We start from the raw sequence: 20,245 nt of genomic DNA, 5'->3' as shown, positions 1-20,245 counted from the left end.
ATCATGCTGCTGTGAACCTGGGTGTTCAAATACTGGTTTTCTGATATTTGTGTCCTTGCTCTCACACCTTCTGGGTGTACACCCAGAAGTGTAATTGCTGGATCACATGGTAATTCTGTTTAATTTTTGAGGATCACCATACCATTTTCCACAGTGACTGCATTATTTTACAATCCCACCAACAATGCACAGGGTTGCAGTTTCCCCGCATCCATGCCAATGCTTGTTATTTTCTTTATTGTTTTTATTAATAAGCATCCTGACATGTATGAAATGGTATTTCACTGTGGTTTTGATTTGCGTTGCCCTAATGATTAGTGATATTGAGCATTTTTTTTCATGTGTTTGTAGATCATGTGTAGATCTTCTTTGGAGAAATGTCTGTTCATGTCCATTGTCTATTTTTTAATCAGGTTTTTTTTTGTTGTATTGTGGTAGTTCTTCATATATTCTGCATATCAATCCCTTATGGCATATGTCATCTGCAAAGGAATACTCTCTAAATTGGCCTGAAAGAACTGAGAGAGCTTAGGAGAGAGTTGGCCTGGGATGGGGTATTGGGACCCACTCACTCACCTACCCACCATCCATCCTTAATTCACTCTGCAGTACTCTGGTTCAGGGTGGTCTGGGAATACAAAGATGGAAAAGGTACAGTTACTGACTGTGGTGTGCTCATAGTCTAATGAGGGACACAGGCTTGTACCACTAACACTAACGTACAGAGAGTCAAAGCAATGCTGGAATAATTGGGCACATGCTGATGTTGTTGGAAAATCCACTAATTCCAGATAAGAGTGGGTATCCTAAAAGACACTGTCAGTTCCAGGGGCAGGAGGCCAATTCTGTCAGATGTAGAGAAGGAAGGACTTTTCAGGCAGAATGGTCAGATGAAGGGCTCAGGGAGACTGAAAGGAGGCTGACCTACGTGAGGCTGGGTGAGGGGACAGGGACCTAGCTGGAAATCCAAGGAGGAAAACACCGAAAGGAACACCTTCTAGAAACTCTTGAGGGCATAAGAAGATGTCCCAAGGGAAAATTCCTGTGGCCATCTCAGAAGATTGAGTGTTGCCCTATTCTGTCTGGTTCAAACTTTAGACCTCTGAGCTAAAAAGGGGGCTTCATGAAGACCTGGAGCAAGGGAGAATAGAAATGGAAAGGATTTGGGTCATCTATTCTCAGAAGCAGAGGACAGAATTCTCATCTGGTGTTCAGTAGTCTCAGAAGTAAATGGGTCCATGGACCAGCAATCCTACAAGACCATTATAAAATTCTGGAACCTTTTAATTACCTTAGATTTATTTTGGGGTTTAGGGTGCATGCGTGTTACTGCTTCTTTGTGTTTTCTTCAATACATGAAGCAAATGTTTAATGAACCCCTATTGTGTGCCTGACACTGTTCTGGGAGCCACCTCAATGAACAAGCCAAAGACCCTGCCTTGAGGGAGCTTCTTCCGAGATAGCCCACACAGTTGTGTCCTAGGCCACAGCCTGGCCTTGGAGTGGCTGTGGATATCAGAAAAACCTCCAGAATCGAGTACATGGGCACAACTTTACAGAAGAGCACATGGTGCCCCTGGGATGCAGCAGAGAGGAAGGGAGTCTGTCTAGACCTGGGGCTAGGGTAACCAAATGCACTGGTTCCCCCGGACTGTCCTGGTTTTAGCACTGAAAGCCCTGCATCCCGAGAAAACCCTCAGCCCCAGCACACTGGGACAGTCAGTCGCCCTACCTGGGACTGAACAGCTGGAAAGCATGGTCACTTCTCCATGAGGCACAGCAGGCATCGTGCCAGAGGCACACATGACTTTAGAGGTCCACAAAAATGTTTTAATTTCTTTAAAATCATGAGAAAAAAAATGAACATTTAGGTTGAAGAAAGTGTTTTAATATAGGATATTGATGTATTTGTCTTTATACCAATGCAATCGTAGAACATAATTTTCAGTGGGTTTTTTTTTTTTAATGGAAGAAGGGGCCCTTGGCCCCAAAGACAAAAGTTCTTAGGACCCATGAACGTCATAATGTGGCCTTGGCTGAAGGGCCTATCAGGGATCAAGGTCCCATATTGGGTCCCCACTGACCAAGCTTTGGTCAAATGACTACTGAAGATGATAATGGAAAAATTTGGGCAAATGACTACTGAAGATGATGATGATGATGATGGTGATGATGATGGTTTGGATGATGATGCACTAGCTAACATTTATGGAGTGCTTACTGTGTACTTACATTGTGCTAAGCACTTTCAGGCCTGAGATCTCATTTCATCTTCACAACAAATGTATAAACTGCATTTCACAAATAAATCAGGCTCTGTGTGGTGGCTCATGCCTGTAATACCAGCACTTTTGGAGGCCAAGGTGGGCGGACTGCTTGATTTTTTACCTTCACATCAATCCCGTGAGGCAATAAAGGATTGTTATCCCAAATTTATAGATGAAGAAACTGAGGCATAGAGATTTTCTGACTTTCTCCAAATCATGTAATGAGTAACAGGAGTCAGAAGCCAAATACACACTCATGTTCATCCTGCAGGTATTTACTGAACCTCTGCTATATGTCAAGCTGGCACTGGGATCTGGGACGCCATAGAGGGCAAGACAGGTGTAGGTGCTTCTCTCACAGAACTCAGTATAAATGGAAATTCAAGGCTCACTGCACTGTAATTCCTAGGAGAAATTAAGACCTCAAGAACCACTGAAGCAAGTATTGAGCAAGTATTTCCTATTTGCCTCATGCTCAGAGCCACCAGGCATAGAGAAGTAGTACCAGTGGATGTAAGTCATTAAAGAGCTTCAGTCTAGTTGGAAGAAGACCCGAGACAGATGGTCTACTTGGAGGTTAATATAAGTAGCCAGGCGTAGTGGCTCACGCCTGTAATCCCAGCGCTTTGGGAGGCCAAAAGGAGAGGATCACTTGAGGCCAGGAGTTTGAGACCAGCCTGGGCAATATAGTGAGAGCCCCATCTCTTAAAAAAACAAAATAGAAATCAGAGTCTTTGTGAGGTGGACTTGATCAAGTTCACAGAAGACCAAGGGCCTGGCCAACACAGGCCACCTGTGGCCCAGCATGCAAGGCAGCATGGTCTAATGGTGAAGAGTAACAGCATCTTTCTTGTTATTTAGGGGATTAAATGAGATCAGGACCTTGAACCCTTCAGGGTAGTGCCTGACTACTGTTGATTTTTAATATTATAATGAGGCCCTGCAGGGGCTTGAACCTAGGTCCCTGTAAGGGAGCTACTGTTCCCTGGTATGACCCACTCTAGTTGAGCTATGCAGAGACTGAGATGGTCACCTCAAAGAGCAGGGGACCCTGTGCCCAGGCTCTGGGGCATGCTGGCAACCCAGGGAGTCTGCTGAAGTGGCCTGATCTGGGCTGCCTGAGGCTTTTTGTCCCAGATCACACTGTACTTGCTCTAGTGTGCCACCGCGCACCCATCTCTGTCTTCCCTTCTCAGGTCACCTGCAGACTCCCAAGGACAGGGTCACACCCCATCTGCATCATCTCCCAAGGTGCCTTTCATGATCCTCACCCATGGGCAGTTCATTCAGTTACTGTTGGCGGACTGTTGACATTGACCATCTGCTCTACGTTTTTGTCTGTGGGGACTTGAGTCTCTTTCCATTCTCGACCTCCACCCCCCACCTCTTTTTTCCCTCTGCTCTGTTAATACAACCTACCAGAGCTGCTCAAATTCCACATGGAGCAGAAGCTCCATGCTAAAGCCCCTTCCCTGCTCTGCTGCAAATAACCTATTAGGGAACACAGTTAAGGAGTTCCCAACCCTTTTATTTTTGGGACAATGGACAGTGCCATAGAGGGACCTGTGGAAATCAACCCCTTCACTGCCGTGGTGGGTCTGTGGAGTCCATTTCAGAACACAGGCCTTCGAAGACCTGGGAGGGGGCCCTGCAGTAAGGCCCCGTAGGGATTCCTCTTTCTCATTTGGTTGAGACCATCACAAAGGGACCAATGACTTTTTTTTTTTTTTTTGAGACGGAGTCTCGTTCTGTCACCCAGGCTGGAGTGCAGTGGCGCAATCTCGGCTCAATGCAACCTCTGCCTCCCAGGTTCAAGCAATTCTCCTGCCTCAGCCTCCCGAGTAGCTGGGATTACAGGCGCACGGCTAATTTTTTTGTTTTTTTGGTTTTTTTTTTAGAAGAGACAGGGTGGTCTTGAACTCCTAACCTCACCTTTGAATGTGGTTTGGACATTGAGCAGGGTATTTCAAATCCAGCCCAGATAGATGGGTGTCTGCCCCTTGCCTGCAGAGGTTCCCACCTAGGGCAGGCCCAACAGAAGCACCGGGTGTTTGGGGTCTGGAAGGCAGCTGCAGATGGACATTCTCCTGTAGTAGGGGCCTGAGGCTTTCCTCCCTGACTTAAGCCTGGAGATGGCTTCCTTCCAAGGGGCAAAAGAATTGCTGCTGACAGATTTGCTAAGAGCTGAGAAAGAGGAAATGTGGCAAAGGCTCATGGTGAATGGCTTCCGGGGTATTTTTTGTTTTGTTTTCTTGAGTTGTGTGTGTTAAGAATGCGTAGACCGGCTTGGGCTTGGCTAAGATAGAGTCTTGCTGACAATAGAGAAAAGTGGTGAGCAGTGAAAAAGTAAAGTCGTGATGGTTAGAAATGTTCTTTGTGCTCCTTTAGATTGGTTATTCCTGCTGCCATTCAGCCATGCTAGCTAGCCTCCAAGAGGCCCCCATCTCCACACCCAATTCTCTGAAATAGAAGAGGAAGCAGTGATGAAAAAAAACACCACCCTATCTTATGTATAAAATCTTAGTCCTGCGAAGGGGCCCTTAGAGCTTCTCCAGTATCACTTCATGATTTCACAGATAAGGAAACTGAGGCCCTGAGAGGGGAAGTAGCTCCCCAGACATCACAAGTCATTTGATGGTCTTGCATTTGTTCTCATCAGCCAGCTGCCAAGAGCTGAGCCATAGGGCTAACGCCAAAGTCCAAAGCCTCATGTGTGTTCTTGACATCAGACCCTCAGGGTGCAGCTGAGTGTGAGGTGCTCCTGGACCTAGGGGTCTGGGCGGGGGGACTCTGGCCTGAGACTCCCCAGGCTGTCTTGCCCTCCCCTGCCACCCAATCAACAGGTATTTATCTGACATCTATTTAAAGTTTGGCCCAGGTTTCAGCCAAGCGGGGTGCCAAAAAGCTTAGGCACCAAACTAATGTCTGTCTCCATCCAGAGAGCATCTCACTGTGGAGATGGGATTAACATGTGAAACAATCATTAAACAATAAAAGGCAGCATATAATTAGATGCCAGCTGTAGCCATACAGGCTCTGAAATCACCTCTATAGGCTCTTGCAGTATGGATTTAACATTAGCCAGCAGCTGCAGAGATCTGTGATGATGATAAGTTGTACTTTTGCTGCAATGGGAATCTGAGGCTTTGAGGCCATGGGGCTGGTGTTTGGGAGCGAGTCACAGAACCAGGGAGTGAGCCTAGCCATCTACCTCCATCCCTACCCCAGCCAGCTTTGTTGCCTCCTCATCGCAGAATGGAGGAAAGTGAGCAAAATCCAGGGAAGTGCCCAAGCCTTTGTCTTCTTGTGAAAAGTGTCCATGAAATGAGAGTGAAGTTACAAAGGCCCATTAACTGGTGGTGTGAGGAAATACACAGGAAACATAGGAAGTATGATTCAGGAGAAAGAAAGAGACCAGGACAAAACTGTGATTACCTTTCTCCATGTGGGAATCACAATGCCAGGGATCTGGTATATTAAGAGAGCAGAGGATGGAGAGATGGCTATAGACTGGAGAAACTGCATTGGGAAACTACATAGAGAAGGTGGAACTAGGGTTAATAGTATTCTAGGCAGGAGACTCTGCACAAACAACAGCACAGAACAAACTACTGCACATGGCCAGGTTCCATAAATAAAGTTTGTTTTGTTTTTGAGACAGGGTCTTGCTCTGTCACCTAGGATGGAGTGCAGTGGCACAATCACGGCTCACTGCAGCCTTGAACTCCTGGGGGCTCAGGTCATTCTCCCACCTCAGCCTCTTGAGTAGCTGGGACTACAGGTGCACTTCACCGTACCCAGCTAATTTTTGTATTTTTTTTGTAGAGACAGGGTCTCACTGTGTTGCCCAGACTGGTCTCGAACTCCTGGGCTCAAGCGATCATCCTGCCTTGGCCTCTCAAAGTGCTGGGATTATAGGTGTGAGCCACCATGCCAGGCCCATAAATAGTGTGAACTCAGTCACACTCATCCAGTAGCTGCTTTTGTGCCACAATAGTAGAGTTGAATAGTGGCAACAGACTGCATGGCCTGCAAAACCTAATGTATTTACTGTCTGGCCCTTTACAGAAAAAGTTTGCCAACCACTGGTGCAGAGAAAGGAATTAACAAACTCTATGGGCATGTGGCCAATCAGAAGAAGGACTCAAGGAAATTGAAAACTGAAATTGGCTCAGAGGGGCAGAGCTTTGTATTCCTGGGATGATAGTCACCATACATGGCTTTGGATGGGTTTGGTGATTTTCAAAACACTTTTGTACTCATTATCTCATTTGATTTTTACCTTCATATAAATCCTGTGAGACAGTAAGGGATTTTTATCCCAAATTTATAGACGAAGAAACTGAGGCTTAGAGATTATCTGACTTTCTCAAGATCACGTAGTTAGTCATGGGAGTCAGAAGCCAAACACACGCTTGTGTTCATCCTGCAGGTACTTAACCCCTACTATGTGTCAAGCTGGCACTGGGATCTGGGACACCATAGAGGGCAAGACAGGCGTGGGTGCTTCTCTCACAGAACTCAGTCTAAATGGAAATCCAAGGCTCACTGCACTGTAATTCCTGGGAGAAATTGAGACCTGTAGGCAATAGGGGATCATTGAAGGTTCTTGAGCAAGTATTTCCTATTTGCCTCATGCTCAGAGCCACCAGGCACAGAGAACAAATTGAAGTATGCTGTAAGTCATTAAAGAGCTTTAGTCTAGTTGGGAAGGAGACCTGAGATGGATGAGTCTACTTGGAGGTTAATGTAAGTAGCCAGGCACGGTGGCTCACACCTGTAATCCTGGCACTTTGTGAGGCTGAAGTGAGAGTATTGCTTGAGGCCAGGAGTTTGAGACCAGCCTGGGCAACATAGCAAGGCACCTCATTTCTACAAAAAAATAAAAAAAATTAGCCAGGAGTGTGGTGCATGCTTGTAGTCCCAGCTACATGGGAGGCTGAGGCAGGAGGATTGCTTGAGCCTAGGAGGTCAAGGCTGCAGTGAGTTGTGATTGCACCAGTGCACTCTCGCCTGGGTGACAGAGCGAGACATCTCAAAAAAAAGTGTGTGTGTGTGTGTGTGTAAGTAGATGCTTACTTAAGTGCCAGATAGTATAGTGTTGCCTTTAGATGTAGATTAGATTTAACCTTATTGTGGCTCACTTTCCTTGACTGTAAAATGAACATCATAATAGTATTTTTCGTGATACATTTGCTGTGATGATGAAATGAGCTAATACATGCTAAGTGAGTAGAATAGTGCATGGTACATATTAGCTGTAGTGAATCATCGTCATCGTCATCATTCAGGGCTGGAGTGATCAGGAAGAGCTTGACAAATGAAGCGACTTCTGATGGGCAAACAGGTGTGAGATGATTCAAATCGTGGGCCAGAAGGAGGAAAGACTGACAAATTTAAAAAGAGGGAGAGTGAAATTTTTAGCAAAAATGAGGTTTGTGATTTTGGTCAAGAAAAAGTAGGCACGAATGTATGTAATAGCTGCAGTACTGCGGGTGGGACACACGTCCTCCTCAGCCCACCCTCATCCTGGGGACCTCCTCTCATTGCTGCAGCATTCCTGGGTGCCCCGTGCCCACCTGGGAATACCAGAAGCCACACAACTCACTCAGAGCCTCTCCTTAGGGCATTAGGTCACTCCCCAGTCACCAAAATTAAGATTACATATGTCATTGATTAGAGTGCAGAAGTAGGGTTTTGTTGCTGTTGCTTCAGTGATAAAATAAAGAAAAACAGCTTAGGGCAAATCTGCTCTTAGTTAGGCCCCAGACGACAGGGGTATGGTCCTCCTTATTAAGAATATTTAAATGGAAGCAATAGAGAATCACTCAGGGTGGGGGTGTCGCTCTGAACCCCTAGCACCCAGCCTCTTTACTTAGCTGTTCCCCAATCACCTCCAGAGCTAAAAGAGGACATTGCCCTTTTCCACAGCATAAGACATGTGAGCACAAACCTATTTTTCACCAGTGCCCTGGACATGCCAAGTGCATTGGGAACAGCTCAGCCATCTGCTACCAATGCCAGGGGCTTAATCGGAGTAGATGAATTCCATGCCAGATGCACTGAGATGTGTGAGCCCCCCAGGAGAGAGACCTCACATGCCAATGTCTATATTTGTTAAATCATAGCAGAGTTCCCTATTCTGTCTCTGTCTTGGGCCACCCCAAGAGGCAAAACTGTCTGCTTGGTTTCTTGCTTTGTACCCGTGGACAGATCCTTCACTCTGAAGGCTTAAGAATCTGGCAGGTGAATAGAAATCAGAGTCTTTGTCTCATCCTCTGAAGATTGCTATAGTATCGATCTCGCTCACATGGCATATAGCGCCTGTTAGGTAAACCTTTGGGGCGTTTGTGTGTTTCTTGGCACCAAGTGTTAATTCTGCAGCTGGATGAAGACCCTTGAGGTCTGGAATTGTTGTGAGGGGTCTGTCTATTTCAGTTCTTTTCAAATGTTGCTGCGAATTAAAATCAACTGGGAGATTTTTAAAATTCCCATGCCCAGACTGCACCCCAGACCAATTAAATCAGATCCCCCAGATGACTGCACTGTGCAGACAAGTTTAACAACCACTGGTCTAGATCATACGCCATCTCTTGGGTGGAAAAAGGATCTGTGAGACCTAGTGGCTGTGGCTGGCTGGCCTACTTCAGGAGGTGATTCATTTGGTCCATGGTTCACATCTTGTCTGCCAGATAATTTTGTGGGCAGCAGCCATCCCAGACCTGGGTGCTGACATTCAATGGCTGTGACATGCATAGTGTTGGCTACACACGGGGCTCCTGGCACTCCCAGACAGGGCTCCCCATTACCAGCCAGAGGGCCAGGCCTCAGAATGGTGAGGTCAGGGCTGCTGTCTTTTGCGTCAGCCCTGGAAGGCAGAGGTGCCTGTGGCTACTTTTGTCACTTCCCCGTGTTTGTGGTGGGAAAGGGAGAGATAGATGGGTCTATCTGCTGAAGAAAAGGGGAACAGGAAGAAGAAACCCTAGGCTAAGGCAGCTTTGCTTCTCACTGTATTCAAAATCAAGCCTTTGAAAGCCACAGCACAGCTGCCTTTTCTTACGGGGAAATGGCTCTAGCTTGGTTGGAAACTATGAGAGGAGATCTTTCCGGAGCTTCTAGAATTTTCTTTCCATCACTTAATTCTTTTTTATAGACAAGTATGAGAAAGCTATTACTTCCTGAGGAGCAACAGCCTACCTGCATCAGAGACAGAGTGAATGTTTAATAGTAACCGACAACGGGGTCTTTCTAATTGGAAGCTCCCAGTGGAAGGTATAGGGATAGGCCAGGGTCAGGCACATCTGGTCCCATAGACACGTGCTCAGCTGGCAAGGACTGAGGATGGGGAGCTCTGGGAGCTACCCAAGGGAAGGGATGAGGAATGAGAGGTTTCACTGTGAGAGTCCCCGGGTTAATGGACTGACAGTGAATGAAGAGAGTCTGTGAGGCTCACACTACTTGCTACTCACCTCCAGCAAGTGGGAGATGGCCAGGGCTGCTTGCCCTTGGGTGGTCTGCAACGGAATCAAGGTTCAGTTCCAGAGACCTGGGAAGGCACACAGGAGAAGGCTGGGCCCTGCATCCTGGTGGCTGCATCTCACTGGAGTTAGAAGTCCTTCCTTCCCACCTTCACAGGTGACATGGTGCCTCTGGGGCCTGACCCACTGCTTAGACTCATCTTAGATGAACATTTCACAGATCAGGTAACTTACAGGCTTTGGTTTAACAGCTGCTCATCCCAGCCCTGCAGCACGGAGTTTCAGTGATCGTTATGGGTGTGGCAGGCCGGCCCCTTCAGCAAAAGATGCCATCCCATGGTGGCTACATGATGAATTGAGAAGAACATGGGCCTTAGATGGATTTTATTCTAGTTCCTACTTAGCCTCTTACTAGCAGGGGACCACAGGCATGTTTCTTAAACTGAGCCTCAGTTTTGTAATCTGTAAAATAAGAATGACATATGTAGTATGTAAGAGAAGGTATGTGAACGTACCCAGCACAGGCTGTTATTAATAGGTCAGGACCCCTTGGGGAGAGTACAGCGGGAGCAGACAGGCCAGGGAACGATGCCATGATGGAAAGAGGATGTCAGAAGCTGGGTGCAGTAGCTCACACCTGTAATGCTAGCACTTTGGGAGGCCAAGGCGGGTGGATCACTTGAGCTCAGGAGTTCCACACCAGCCTGGCCAATATGGTGAAATCCCGTCTCTACTAAAAAATACAAAAATGAGCTGGGTGTGATGGTGCACACCTGTAATCCCAGCTACTCGGGAGGCTGAGGCAGGAGAATTGCTTGAACCTGGGAGGCGGAGGTTGCAGTCAGCCAAGATCATGCCACCGCATTCCAGCCTGGGTGACAGAGGGAGACAAAAGAAAAGAAAGAAAGAGAGACAGAGAGAGTAGGGGAGAGAGAGAGAGAAAGAAAAGGAAGGAAGGAAAGAAAGAAAGAAAGGAGGATGTCTGCTGTGCTGAGGGGTTGGAGGTGGGAGGCTTGAGCCACGCCAGCTCCTCTTGGCAGCCAGGGCCTGACATTGTATCGGTTCTGTGGGATTGGAAAGTGGGAGAAGGAAGTGATGGCAGGTTGTTCAGGGTGGCGTGTCTCCCACATGACTTGCTGAAGGGAGGAAGGTAGGGCAAAGCTCTGTCACGGGTGCCCTGTTGTGTTTCGTGGGGTGGTGGTGTGACGTCGCGGCAGCTGTGAAATTCCCCAGCCAAACCCAGACACCCACAGGACAGTGTCAGATGGTGTCAGAGTCATCCCTCGCTGGGCCTCAGTTTCCTCATTTACCAAAGGAGATTCCTGATCCACCCCAAGTCTACTTCTAACATCAGGCAAATTCTGGGTGGGTTCTGACCAACCAGTTCCCCCACTCCCAGCCACTCAGGGACAGTGTGAAGATAAAACCAGGAGGTGGGTAACAGTGGACTTGAGAGACTTCCAGAGAACTGACTCAGAGACAGTGGCTTCGACCCCAGAATTCACCCCTGTATTCTCTCTACAATGTGAGGGCCATTGACCTCAATCTCCTCAATTTCATTCTTCACTTATCCTTCCCAGGGGGTGGGAGGAGGAGGGCATCTGGGAACATATGAGAAGAATGAACACATGGTCTCATAGGAGGAACACAACGGGACAGACCTAGAATTTCTGTTTTGTTCTGTACATACTGACTGTAGGACATGAGGCAGGTTGCTAAACTTCTTAGTCTCAATAGTCTCACCTGTAAGATGGGGTAATAAACTATCTTGCAGACTTCTGGTTTGTGAGAATCAAATGAGAGAATGTATGCCAAGTACTTGGCACAGAGGAGGTGCTAAGTAAATTCTAGGTGTCCCTGTGCCCAGTAGCGGTTTATCTCCTCTGTTATGGTAGACGGCTACAGCCCTTCATCCCTGCCGGTTCACTCATTCATTTGACAAATAGATATTTACTTCTTGCTATGTGAAAAGCACTGTGGCAAGTGATGTGGGGCCTGAGCTGGTCTCCATGTGTCCTTGGTCCTTGGTCCTTGGGATCTAAGAGAATTTTTGTCTTCCCCATCAGCAGTATATACTGGCACCACGGGCAGATGCCTGTCCCTCCAGCTGTGTTGTTACTTCCTTGAGGAGACAGACCATGGCTTGCATTTCTCTGCATCTCCCATAGCATCAAAGAAGCATCTTTTCCGTAGCAGCTCTCCATAAGCAAATGATGCTCTGCTCGTTCACCAGATTCATAGTCAGTGCCTGAGTGCCAGACGCTTTCACACTAATCTCAAGACAAGCCTGTGCAGTAGGTATTGTTCCCATTTCACAGATGAGGAGACTGAGGCTTAGAGAAATCTGAATTACTTCCCCAGGAGGGCCGGCTAGACAGTGGCACAGCTGCGATTTGACCTCTCATTGTCTCACTGAGTCCGTGCAGTTAGTTCCACTCTGCAGGGCTGGGTGCTCACTTCTTGGTTAGAGAGGCTTTGGGGAGGGCGTGATTGTTCCCTTTCTCACCTGAGAGCTACTACACATCCACCTCCACTTCTGTGTCTCTTCCAGAATGTCTGTAAACCTGTGGAGGAGACACAGCGCCCACCCACACTGCAGGAGATCAAGCAGAAGATCGACAGCTACAACACGCGAGAGAAGAACTGCCTGGGCATGAAACTGGTAAGTGCCCGTCCACCCTCAACCTGGCCCCTGCTCCACCACCCGCTGCGGGTTTGGCGCCTCTGCCCTCACTCTGAATTCTGTGGCTACTCCCTGGCAGGTCCCTCCCTTTCTTCCAGCCTCCAGAGGCCTCAGGGGTCTGGAAGGCTGATAGCTAGAGCCCTCAGTGGCCTCCATGTGCTTTAGGGGAATAGATCCGACCCTTTCATTTTTTGCTTGTGATTTTGGGAAACTCTTTTAACTCCTCTGAGCTTCAGTGTAAACTAAGTGATGAAATGATACATAATGACCAAGGGCCCAGTATTGCTTGGCCCCCAGGGATCCAGGACAATGGGACTTAGCTGCTCCCCTTCCTACCCCTTCGATTGTGAGAGAGGGACATACTCTCTCAGAGAGGGGAGGGCACCCAACTTAGCACCCAGTTGGGAAAGGCTGTCTTCAATAGGGAGGGGAGAAGGTAGAAAAACACTGCCCCCTGCTGGTGGCTGGCATCAGCTGGCTCTTTGGGGTTCAGCCGGATGGAGCACCAGAAAATCCAGTCACAAATGAACCTAGGTTTAAGTCTTAAAGACTGTTTCTTAGTAAAGAGATACAGGAGGAAGTCTAGTGGGCTGGTTCTCCAAGGCCTTCATTATAGAGCCTTCCTGCTTCCTGCCTGGTTCAGAGGTACAAACTAGAGTGGCTACCCCACACCCTGCCTCTGACAATGGGGACTCACCAAAGGCAACTTGTTGCAGGAGGTTTGGGGGAGCTGGCCTGAGCCTCCTGGGAGGGAAATCCACTGCAGCCCCACAGGGGTCCTCTTTGTTAGCTGGATCCTGAGGGTCTTCTCCCAGCCCACTAGGGGGAAAGGGATCTCTGCTCCCTCCTCCAGCTCTCCCACATCAGCAGAGGCAGGAAATAACTCAAGGAGACAGGTGGGTGCTGCTGGGGCAATGGTCCCGAGTGGCAGATATGATCATGCAAGGTGAACGGCCTTGACCCCCTATGGCATGCCCCCACTGGCAGAGTGAAGATGGCACCTACACGGGTTTCATCAAAGTGCATCTGAAACTCCGGCGGCCTGTGACGGTGCCTGCTGGGATCCGGCCCCAGTCCATCTATGATGCCATCAAGGAGGTGAACCTGGCAGCTACCACGGACAAGCGGACATCCTTCTACCTGCCCCTAGATGCCATCAAGCAGCTGCACATCAGCAGCACCACCACCGTCAGTGAGGTCATCCAGGGGCTGCTCAGGAAGTTCATGGTTGTGGACAATCCCCAGAAGTTTGCACTTTTTAAGCGGATACACAAGGACGGACAAGGTAGGAGAAAGAGTGCACCCAACCAGACCGTTCCCTTCCTACCTGTGTCCAAGCCCACCCACTAAAACTCCTGCTGGCCTTGGGTGGGAGCTGTGGGCTTCTCCTGAGCACCGGGGGTCCAGCTGCCCATGTGGTGTTCAGATCTGTGGAATCCGGGCAGGGAGGCAAGAGCAGAGAGCTTGATAGAGCAGCTCACTGTGTCCCTGACTCTGCATGTGACTTCAGGAAAACCGCACCCTAGCCTCCCATTTCCTGATCTGTGCAATGGGAGGAATCTGCCCCACCATTCCTAATCTTTCAGGAGATGATGTGAATGGAATCATGCTTTAAACTCTGAGCAGACACCCAAGATAAAAGGTTATTGCCCTGTTCATTACTGTCATGTTCATTAAAAGGCCCGTGTCTACTTCCAGTTGTACGTACCCCACCTCCGCGTTTCCAATCCTTTCCCCCAAGCCTGGGCCCCGCCCTTCTTTTCTGGGATGAGCTCCCAGCCCCCTCTTGGTTTGCAGTGCTCTTCCAGAAACTCTCCATTGCTGACCGCCCCCTCTACCTGCGCCTGCTTGCTGGGCCTGACACGGAGGTCCTCAGCTTTGTGCTAAAGGAGAATGAAACTGGAGAGGTGGAGGTAGGTCTGGACCCCTTGTGCAAACCCCAGCCCTTACGGCACCCTGGGTGGGTGCAGGTGGGCATTGTCCTAACTACCCCACATAGGTGGGAGCCACGCAGCAGGGGCAGGAAGATGACTGTTGAGAGAGTGAGCAGGGGTGGGTGATGGGCCTCGGGGGGTGTTTCGGCCAGGACTCTGAGCACCCTGGGGTAGCATGTTAGGGCCTGTGTGTGGCAAGGCCTGTGGAAAGAAAGGATTTCATGTGCTTTATTTCTGAAAACTCAGGGAGGAGGGGGACCAAGAAACTCCCTGAGCTCAGGCACAGGCTGTTTTTCTTCAAAATGGCCTGAGGGCTACCAACCTCCATCTCTGGGCTCCACTGGGTATAGACGTTTTTGAGCCATTTGTCCTCCCTTTTCTTGACCTCCATCCCCCAAGGGAAGCTAACCAGTGTGCAGTCTTGTGGCATAAACTGGAGTAAAACCAGGCCGGTGCCACCCATGGCCTGAGAATGACTAACAGGGGAAGGTCTCAGTGTTTGTCACACTGTGTTCAGTGGAGGCCTAGAGTTTTAAGGAGCAGTCTTGGGACTCACTGTGGAGATTTAGGGATCAAGGCAGCTCTGGGACTCTGTCCCTTCTTCCCATTTCAGCAAGGGCCGCTCTGCTCCCATCTGCTTTCTTTATTGGCATCTGTGCAGAATATGTTTGGAAAAAGTACTCCATGGACAGTATCTGAATGCTGCTGGCCCTGTGGAAAGCTCAGGCACTTTGAAGTGTGGAGACCTGGGCTCTGGTTCCAGTTCTGCTGCAATAAGCTCTGTGATTGCGATTATGCCACCTTCCCTGTGTGGACTTCAGGTTTCTCACTTATCCATAGCGAGGACCAAACCAGATAAACCTGAGTACTCTATTGTGCTCAAAGAGCTTAGGAGTCTCAATTGTTGGCCCCACAGGGCTTGTGCTCTTGGGTCAGCCTGACGGGAAGTCCAACCTGCCTTCTGCCCTCAGAGGCCAGGTCCTTTAGGGGTAGGCCTGAGCCATTCAGGCTCTCATTATCTGCTCTGCCAGTCATGGGAGGTAGATACCCCAATTTCCCAGCAGATAACAGGCTGAGAAGGGTGGAAAGCTGTGCTCGAGGTCACACCACTGGGGAGAGGTGGAGTCAGGCCCAACCCCGGTCTCCTGAGTCCACGTTCCACTCCTCCACCTGCTTTCTGAGGGTCTGCATGTTGGGAGCCTGGGTGGTTCCAGCATCACTGTCAAGATCTCGGCTGCTACACAGAAACTTAAGATTATTGAGTTTCAAAATAAAAACATGGTTCATAGACTGGCAACTCTTGGTCATGAGATGCCAGCATTTGGAATTTTGTTGCTGCTGTGACAGGCATGCAAAGCCCAGGCTTCACTGATTCAGTCTGTTCAGTAGCTAACTGTGTGTGAATCACGGATGTGAACTGGGAAGGAGAAGGCAGCAGGGTCTCTCAGGTCGTGTCAACTTCTAACCTGTCTCCTCTTCTGTTTCTTCCCACAAATCTCCCTCTCGCCTCACAGTGGGATGCCTTCTCCATCCCTGAACTTCAGAACTTCCTAACAATCCTGGAAAAAGAGGAGCAGGACAAAATCCAACAAGTGCAAAAGAAGTATGACAAGTTTAGGCAGAAACTGGAGGAGGCCTTAAGAGAATCCCAGGGCAAACCTGGGTAACCGGTCCTGCTTCCTCTCCTCCCGGTGCACTCAGATTTATTTGTATTATTAATTATTATTTTGCAACAGACACTTTTTCTCAGGACACCTCTGGCAGGTGCATTTGTGCCTGCCCAGCAGTTCCAGCTGTGGCAAAAGTCTCTTCCATGGACAAGTGTTTGCACGGGGGTTCAGCACGGGACAAGTGTTGTGCCCGCCCCCAGGCTGTGCCCCACCACAGATTCTGCCAAGGCCCAGAACTCATGTAAAACAAACAGCTGACGTCCTCTCTCGATCTGCAAGCCTTTCAACAACCAAATAGTTGCCTCTCTCGTCACCAAACTGGAACCTCACACCAGCCGGCAAAGGAAGGAAGAAAGGTTTTAGAGCTGTGTGTTCTTTCTCTGGCTTTGATTCTTTTTTGAGTTCTCTTACTTGCCACCTACAGTACCTTTATTTATGAGTGAAAAGTTGTAGCACATTCCTTTTGCAGGTCTGAGCTAAGGCCCTGAAAGCAGGATAATGCTCATAAAAGGACTGTTCCCACGGCCCCAAGGTGCCTGTTGTTCACACTTAAGGGAAGTTTATAAAGCTACTGGCCCCAGATGCTCAGGGTAAGGAGCACCAAAGCTGAGGCTGGCTCAGAGATCTCCAGAGAAGCTGCAGCCTGCCCTGGCCCTGGCTCTGGCCCTGGCCCACATTGCACACGGAAACCCAAAGGCATATATCTGCGTATGTGTAGTACTTAGTCACATCTTTGTCAACAAACTGTTTGTTTTTAAGTTACAAATTTGAATTTAATGTTGTCATCATCTTCATGTGTTTTCCCCAAAGGGAAGCCAGCCATTGACCATTTAAAAAGTCTCCTGCTAAGTATGGAAATCAGACAGTAAGAGAAAGCCAAAAAGCGATGCAGAGAAATGTGTCCAAGCTGTCTTCAGCCTTCCCCAGCTAAAGAGCAGAGGAGGGCCTGGGCTGCTTGGGTTCCCCATCGGCCTCCAGCACTGCCTCCCTCCTTCCACTGGGACTCTGGGATCTCCAGGTGCTGCCCAAGGAGTTGCCTTGATTATGGAGAGGGGAGCCTCCAATTCGGCCAACTTGGAGTCCTTTCTGTTTTGAAGCATGGGCCAGCCCCGGCACTGCGCTCAGAGAGCCGGTGGGCCTGGCCTCCCCGTAGACCTCAGTGCCTTTTTATTTTCAGAGAGAAATAGGAGCAGGGCGAGTTTGCCTGAAGCTCTGCTTCTGGCTCCTCCTGCCAGGAAGTGAACAATGGCGGCGGTGTGGGAGACAAGGCCAGGAGAGCCCGCGTTGAGTATGGGTTGAGGGTCACAGACCTCCCTCCCATCTGGGTGCCTGAGTTTTGACTCCAATCAGTGATACCAGGCCACATTGACAGGGAGGATCAAATTCCTGACTCTACATTTGCACTGGCTTCTTGTTTAGGCTGAATCCTAAAATAAATTAGTCAAACAATTCCAACAAGTAGCCAGGACTGCAGAGACACTCCAGTGCAGAGGGAGAAGGACTTGTAATTTTCAAAGCAGGGCTGGTTTTCCAACCCAGCCTCTGAGAAACCATTTCTTTGCTATCCTCTGCCTTCCCAAGTCCCTCTTGGGTCGGTTCAAGCCCAAGCTTCTTCGTGTAGCTTCAGAAGTTCCCTCCCTGACCCAGGCTGAGTCCATACCGCCCCGATCCCAGAAGGAATGCTGACCCCTCGTCGTATGAACTGTGCATAGTCTCCAGAGCTGCAAAGGCAACACAAGCTCGCAACTCTAAGATTTTTTTAAACCACAAAAACCCTGGTTAGCCATCTCATGCTCAGCCTTATCACTTCCCTCCCTTTAGAAACTCTCTCCCTGCTGTATATTAAAGGGAGCAGGTGGAGAGTCATTTTCCTTCGTCCTGCATGTCTCTAACATTAATAGAAGGCATGGCTCCTGCTGCAACCGCTGTGAATGCTGCTGAGAACCTCCCTCTATGGGGATGGCTATTTTATTTTTGAGAAGGAAAAAAAAAGTCATGTATATATACACATAAAGGCATATAGCTATATATAAAGAGATAAGGGTGTTTATGAAATGAGAAAATTATTGGACAACTCAGACTTTACTAAAGCACAGTTAGACCCAAGGCCTATGCTGAGGTCTAAACCTCTGAGAAAAGTATAGTATCGAGTACCTGTTCCCTCCCAGAGGTGGGAGTAACTGCTGGTAGTGCCTTCTCTGGTTGTGTTGCTCAGTGTGTAAGTGTCTGTTTCCAGGATATTTTCTTTTTAAATGTCTTTCTTATATGGGTTTTAAAAAAAAGTAATAAAAGCCTGTTGCAAAAATGACTCATGTTAGAAATGTCTCCCTTGAACTTCACCATCTTACGGACCTTGGGAGTGGAGGAGAGAGGGTGAGAACGGACATGATCACATGCTTCCTGGTGGAGTCAGATTTTCTTTTGCCAGTGAGCACAGAAATGAAGGCCACTGTTCAAATAATTTGGAGAAAATTGTCCAAATGCGTAGGTGTGAGGGCGCTGCCTGGGTAACCAGCTGTTCCATGTCTCCACAGTGCAGGAGAGTCAATGAGACTGATTGCAGGTGGAGATGCTTATGTGTGGGAAAGAGGAGGGCCTTCTGGAGCTAAGGGTGATTTGACACCAGGACAGGCCACTGAGCTGAGCCACGATTCTTCTACTTCTGGAATTATTTAAAAATAAGGTAGAAAGGAATAGATCTTTAAAAGTTTAAGATCACTTCTCCTGGAGGAAGGGGGCTAGATCAAATGACCAAAACAGTCCTTTGAGTTCTCTTTCATTAAAGGAACATCTCAGTAATCATGGAAATAACCACATTAAAGTTATTAAAAAATTCTTGCCTGCCTTCCAGTATTGATCACATAGAATGTAATACATGTGGCCCAAAGAATGAATGAATGTCCAACAAGCATCCTTAAAATTGTCCAAGAATGGGGCACATCTGTAACATTTTTGTTCATCTAGACCTCCAAGAAATGTATCTTTCAATGATTTTGCCAAAGTCTAAAAATGAAGCAGTTTCTTCTTTTCATTGAAATTCATATGGTTACAGCATAGGGTTAATAAATTCAAAGTTGTACGTTTGACATTGCTACAGATTATTTGACTTAGCACATAGAAAAAGAACCTGTTACACGGTCTGCCTCTACTCTGCCTTTGAACATGTCCCTGTGCTGTTCACAGGGAGAGAGGGAAGATGACTCAATGCAAATGTGTCACCATTACTGGAAAAGCCACTCAATGCACAGGTCTGGACAGCACTGTGTCATGGCAGAACTGTGGGTCAAACCACAATTCAGGGTAGATATTCATTTTAGACCCAGCCCTACCACTTACTGGCTTTGTGTCTTCAGCAGAGATTAACAAGGCAGGACATGACCTTTCTTAGCCTCCACTCCCTCCAAGATCGTGCAAAACAAATCACGTTTGTGAAAGAACTTTGCACAGTGCTATAGTTTACTTGTATTCACATAAGGAACCATCGTTCATTACTACTATACAGATCATAATTCCTCAGATCAGACTCTGGCAGGCCAAAGGCTTTAACAGGATCCTGTTTAGGCTCAATTTCTGGGAATCCCTTTCCTAGTTTCATATGCTCATGCCGGTAGACATAGGATTAGTGAAATTAAGGAGTTTACTTATGAGTAAAAAGGCCTATTCCGGGCCTGATAACAGACGGTAGGAGGCGCCACACACACATTTTCAAACCCATTCCTTTTTTTCCTTTTCGAGCCTCAAACGGGCAATTTGTGGATATTGTGGGTATTTTTAAGCCTTTCTTATCTCAGTTTGAGAAAAACTGAGAAGAGAAAGAAACAAGTAAACTGAAGTGCAACTGTCTCTTAATGGTAAAACCCAAAAACTCAAGGAATTTAGCCCAGTTCTCCCTCCTATTGTATAAGGAGAGATCCAGTCAGAGAAATGATTCCATAAACTGAGCAGGGACCAGAGCAGTGGTTCTGTACCTTTCTGGCATCAAGTGATCCCTTTGGGAATTTGATGAAAGCATGGTCCGTCTCTCAGGAAAATGATCGTACAAAATCTGTGCACCATTTCAGGGAGTTCATGGATCCTCTGAAGACCTATTAAAGACCCCTTCTATGACCTCCACGTTAAGAAGTTGGGGCTGAAGAGGGCAGGTGTTGGATAAGACTCTACACTGTAACAAAGCTGTCATCTTGGAGTTACATCACAAATTTACCAGTTAGTG

General features: G+C 48.0%; 1 protein-coding gene across 2 annotated transcripts in view; it reads left to right on the top strand.

The window, feature by feature from the left end:
- RASSF5 (Ras association domain family member 5) overlaps nucleotides 1-18,692 on the top strand; it is an 82,246-nt gene extending 63,554 nt beyond the window's left edge. Inside the window, exons 3-6 of one of the 2 annotated variants that reach the window (XM_032136341.2) lie at nucleotides 12,297-12,407; nucleotides 13,416-13,713; nucleotides 14,226-14,341; nucleotides 15,877-18,692. In XM_032136341.2, the coding sequence (XP_031992232.1) occupies nucleotides 12,297-12,407; nucleotides 13,416-13,713; nucleotides 14,226-14,341; nucleotides 15,877-16,029 (678 nt within the window). In that variant the 3' untranslated portion in view covers nucleotides 16,030-18,692. The remainder of the gene's footprint in view (nucleotides 1-12,296; nucleotides 12,408-13,415; nucleotides 13,714-14,225; nucleotides 14,342-15,876) is intronic. The other variant, XM_032136342.2, reaches the window with a different exon arrangement.
- The last annotated feature ends 1,553 nt before the right edge of the window (nucleotides 18,693-20,245 follow it).

The sequence above is a fragment of the Hylobates moloch genome, unplaced genomic scaffold (assembly GCF_009828535.3).
Source record: "Hylobates moloch isolate HMO894 unplaced genomic scaffold, HMol_V3 SCAFFOLD_18, whole genome shotgun sequence".
Lineage (NCBI taxonomy): Eukaryota > Metazoa > Chordata > Mammalia > Primates > Hylobatidae > Hylobates > Hylobates moloch.
Note: the sequence above shows the minus strand (reverse complement) of the source record. Positions and strands in the feature narration are given on the sequence as shown.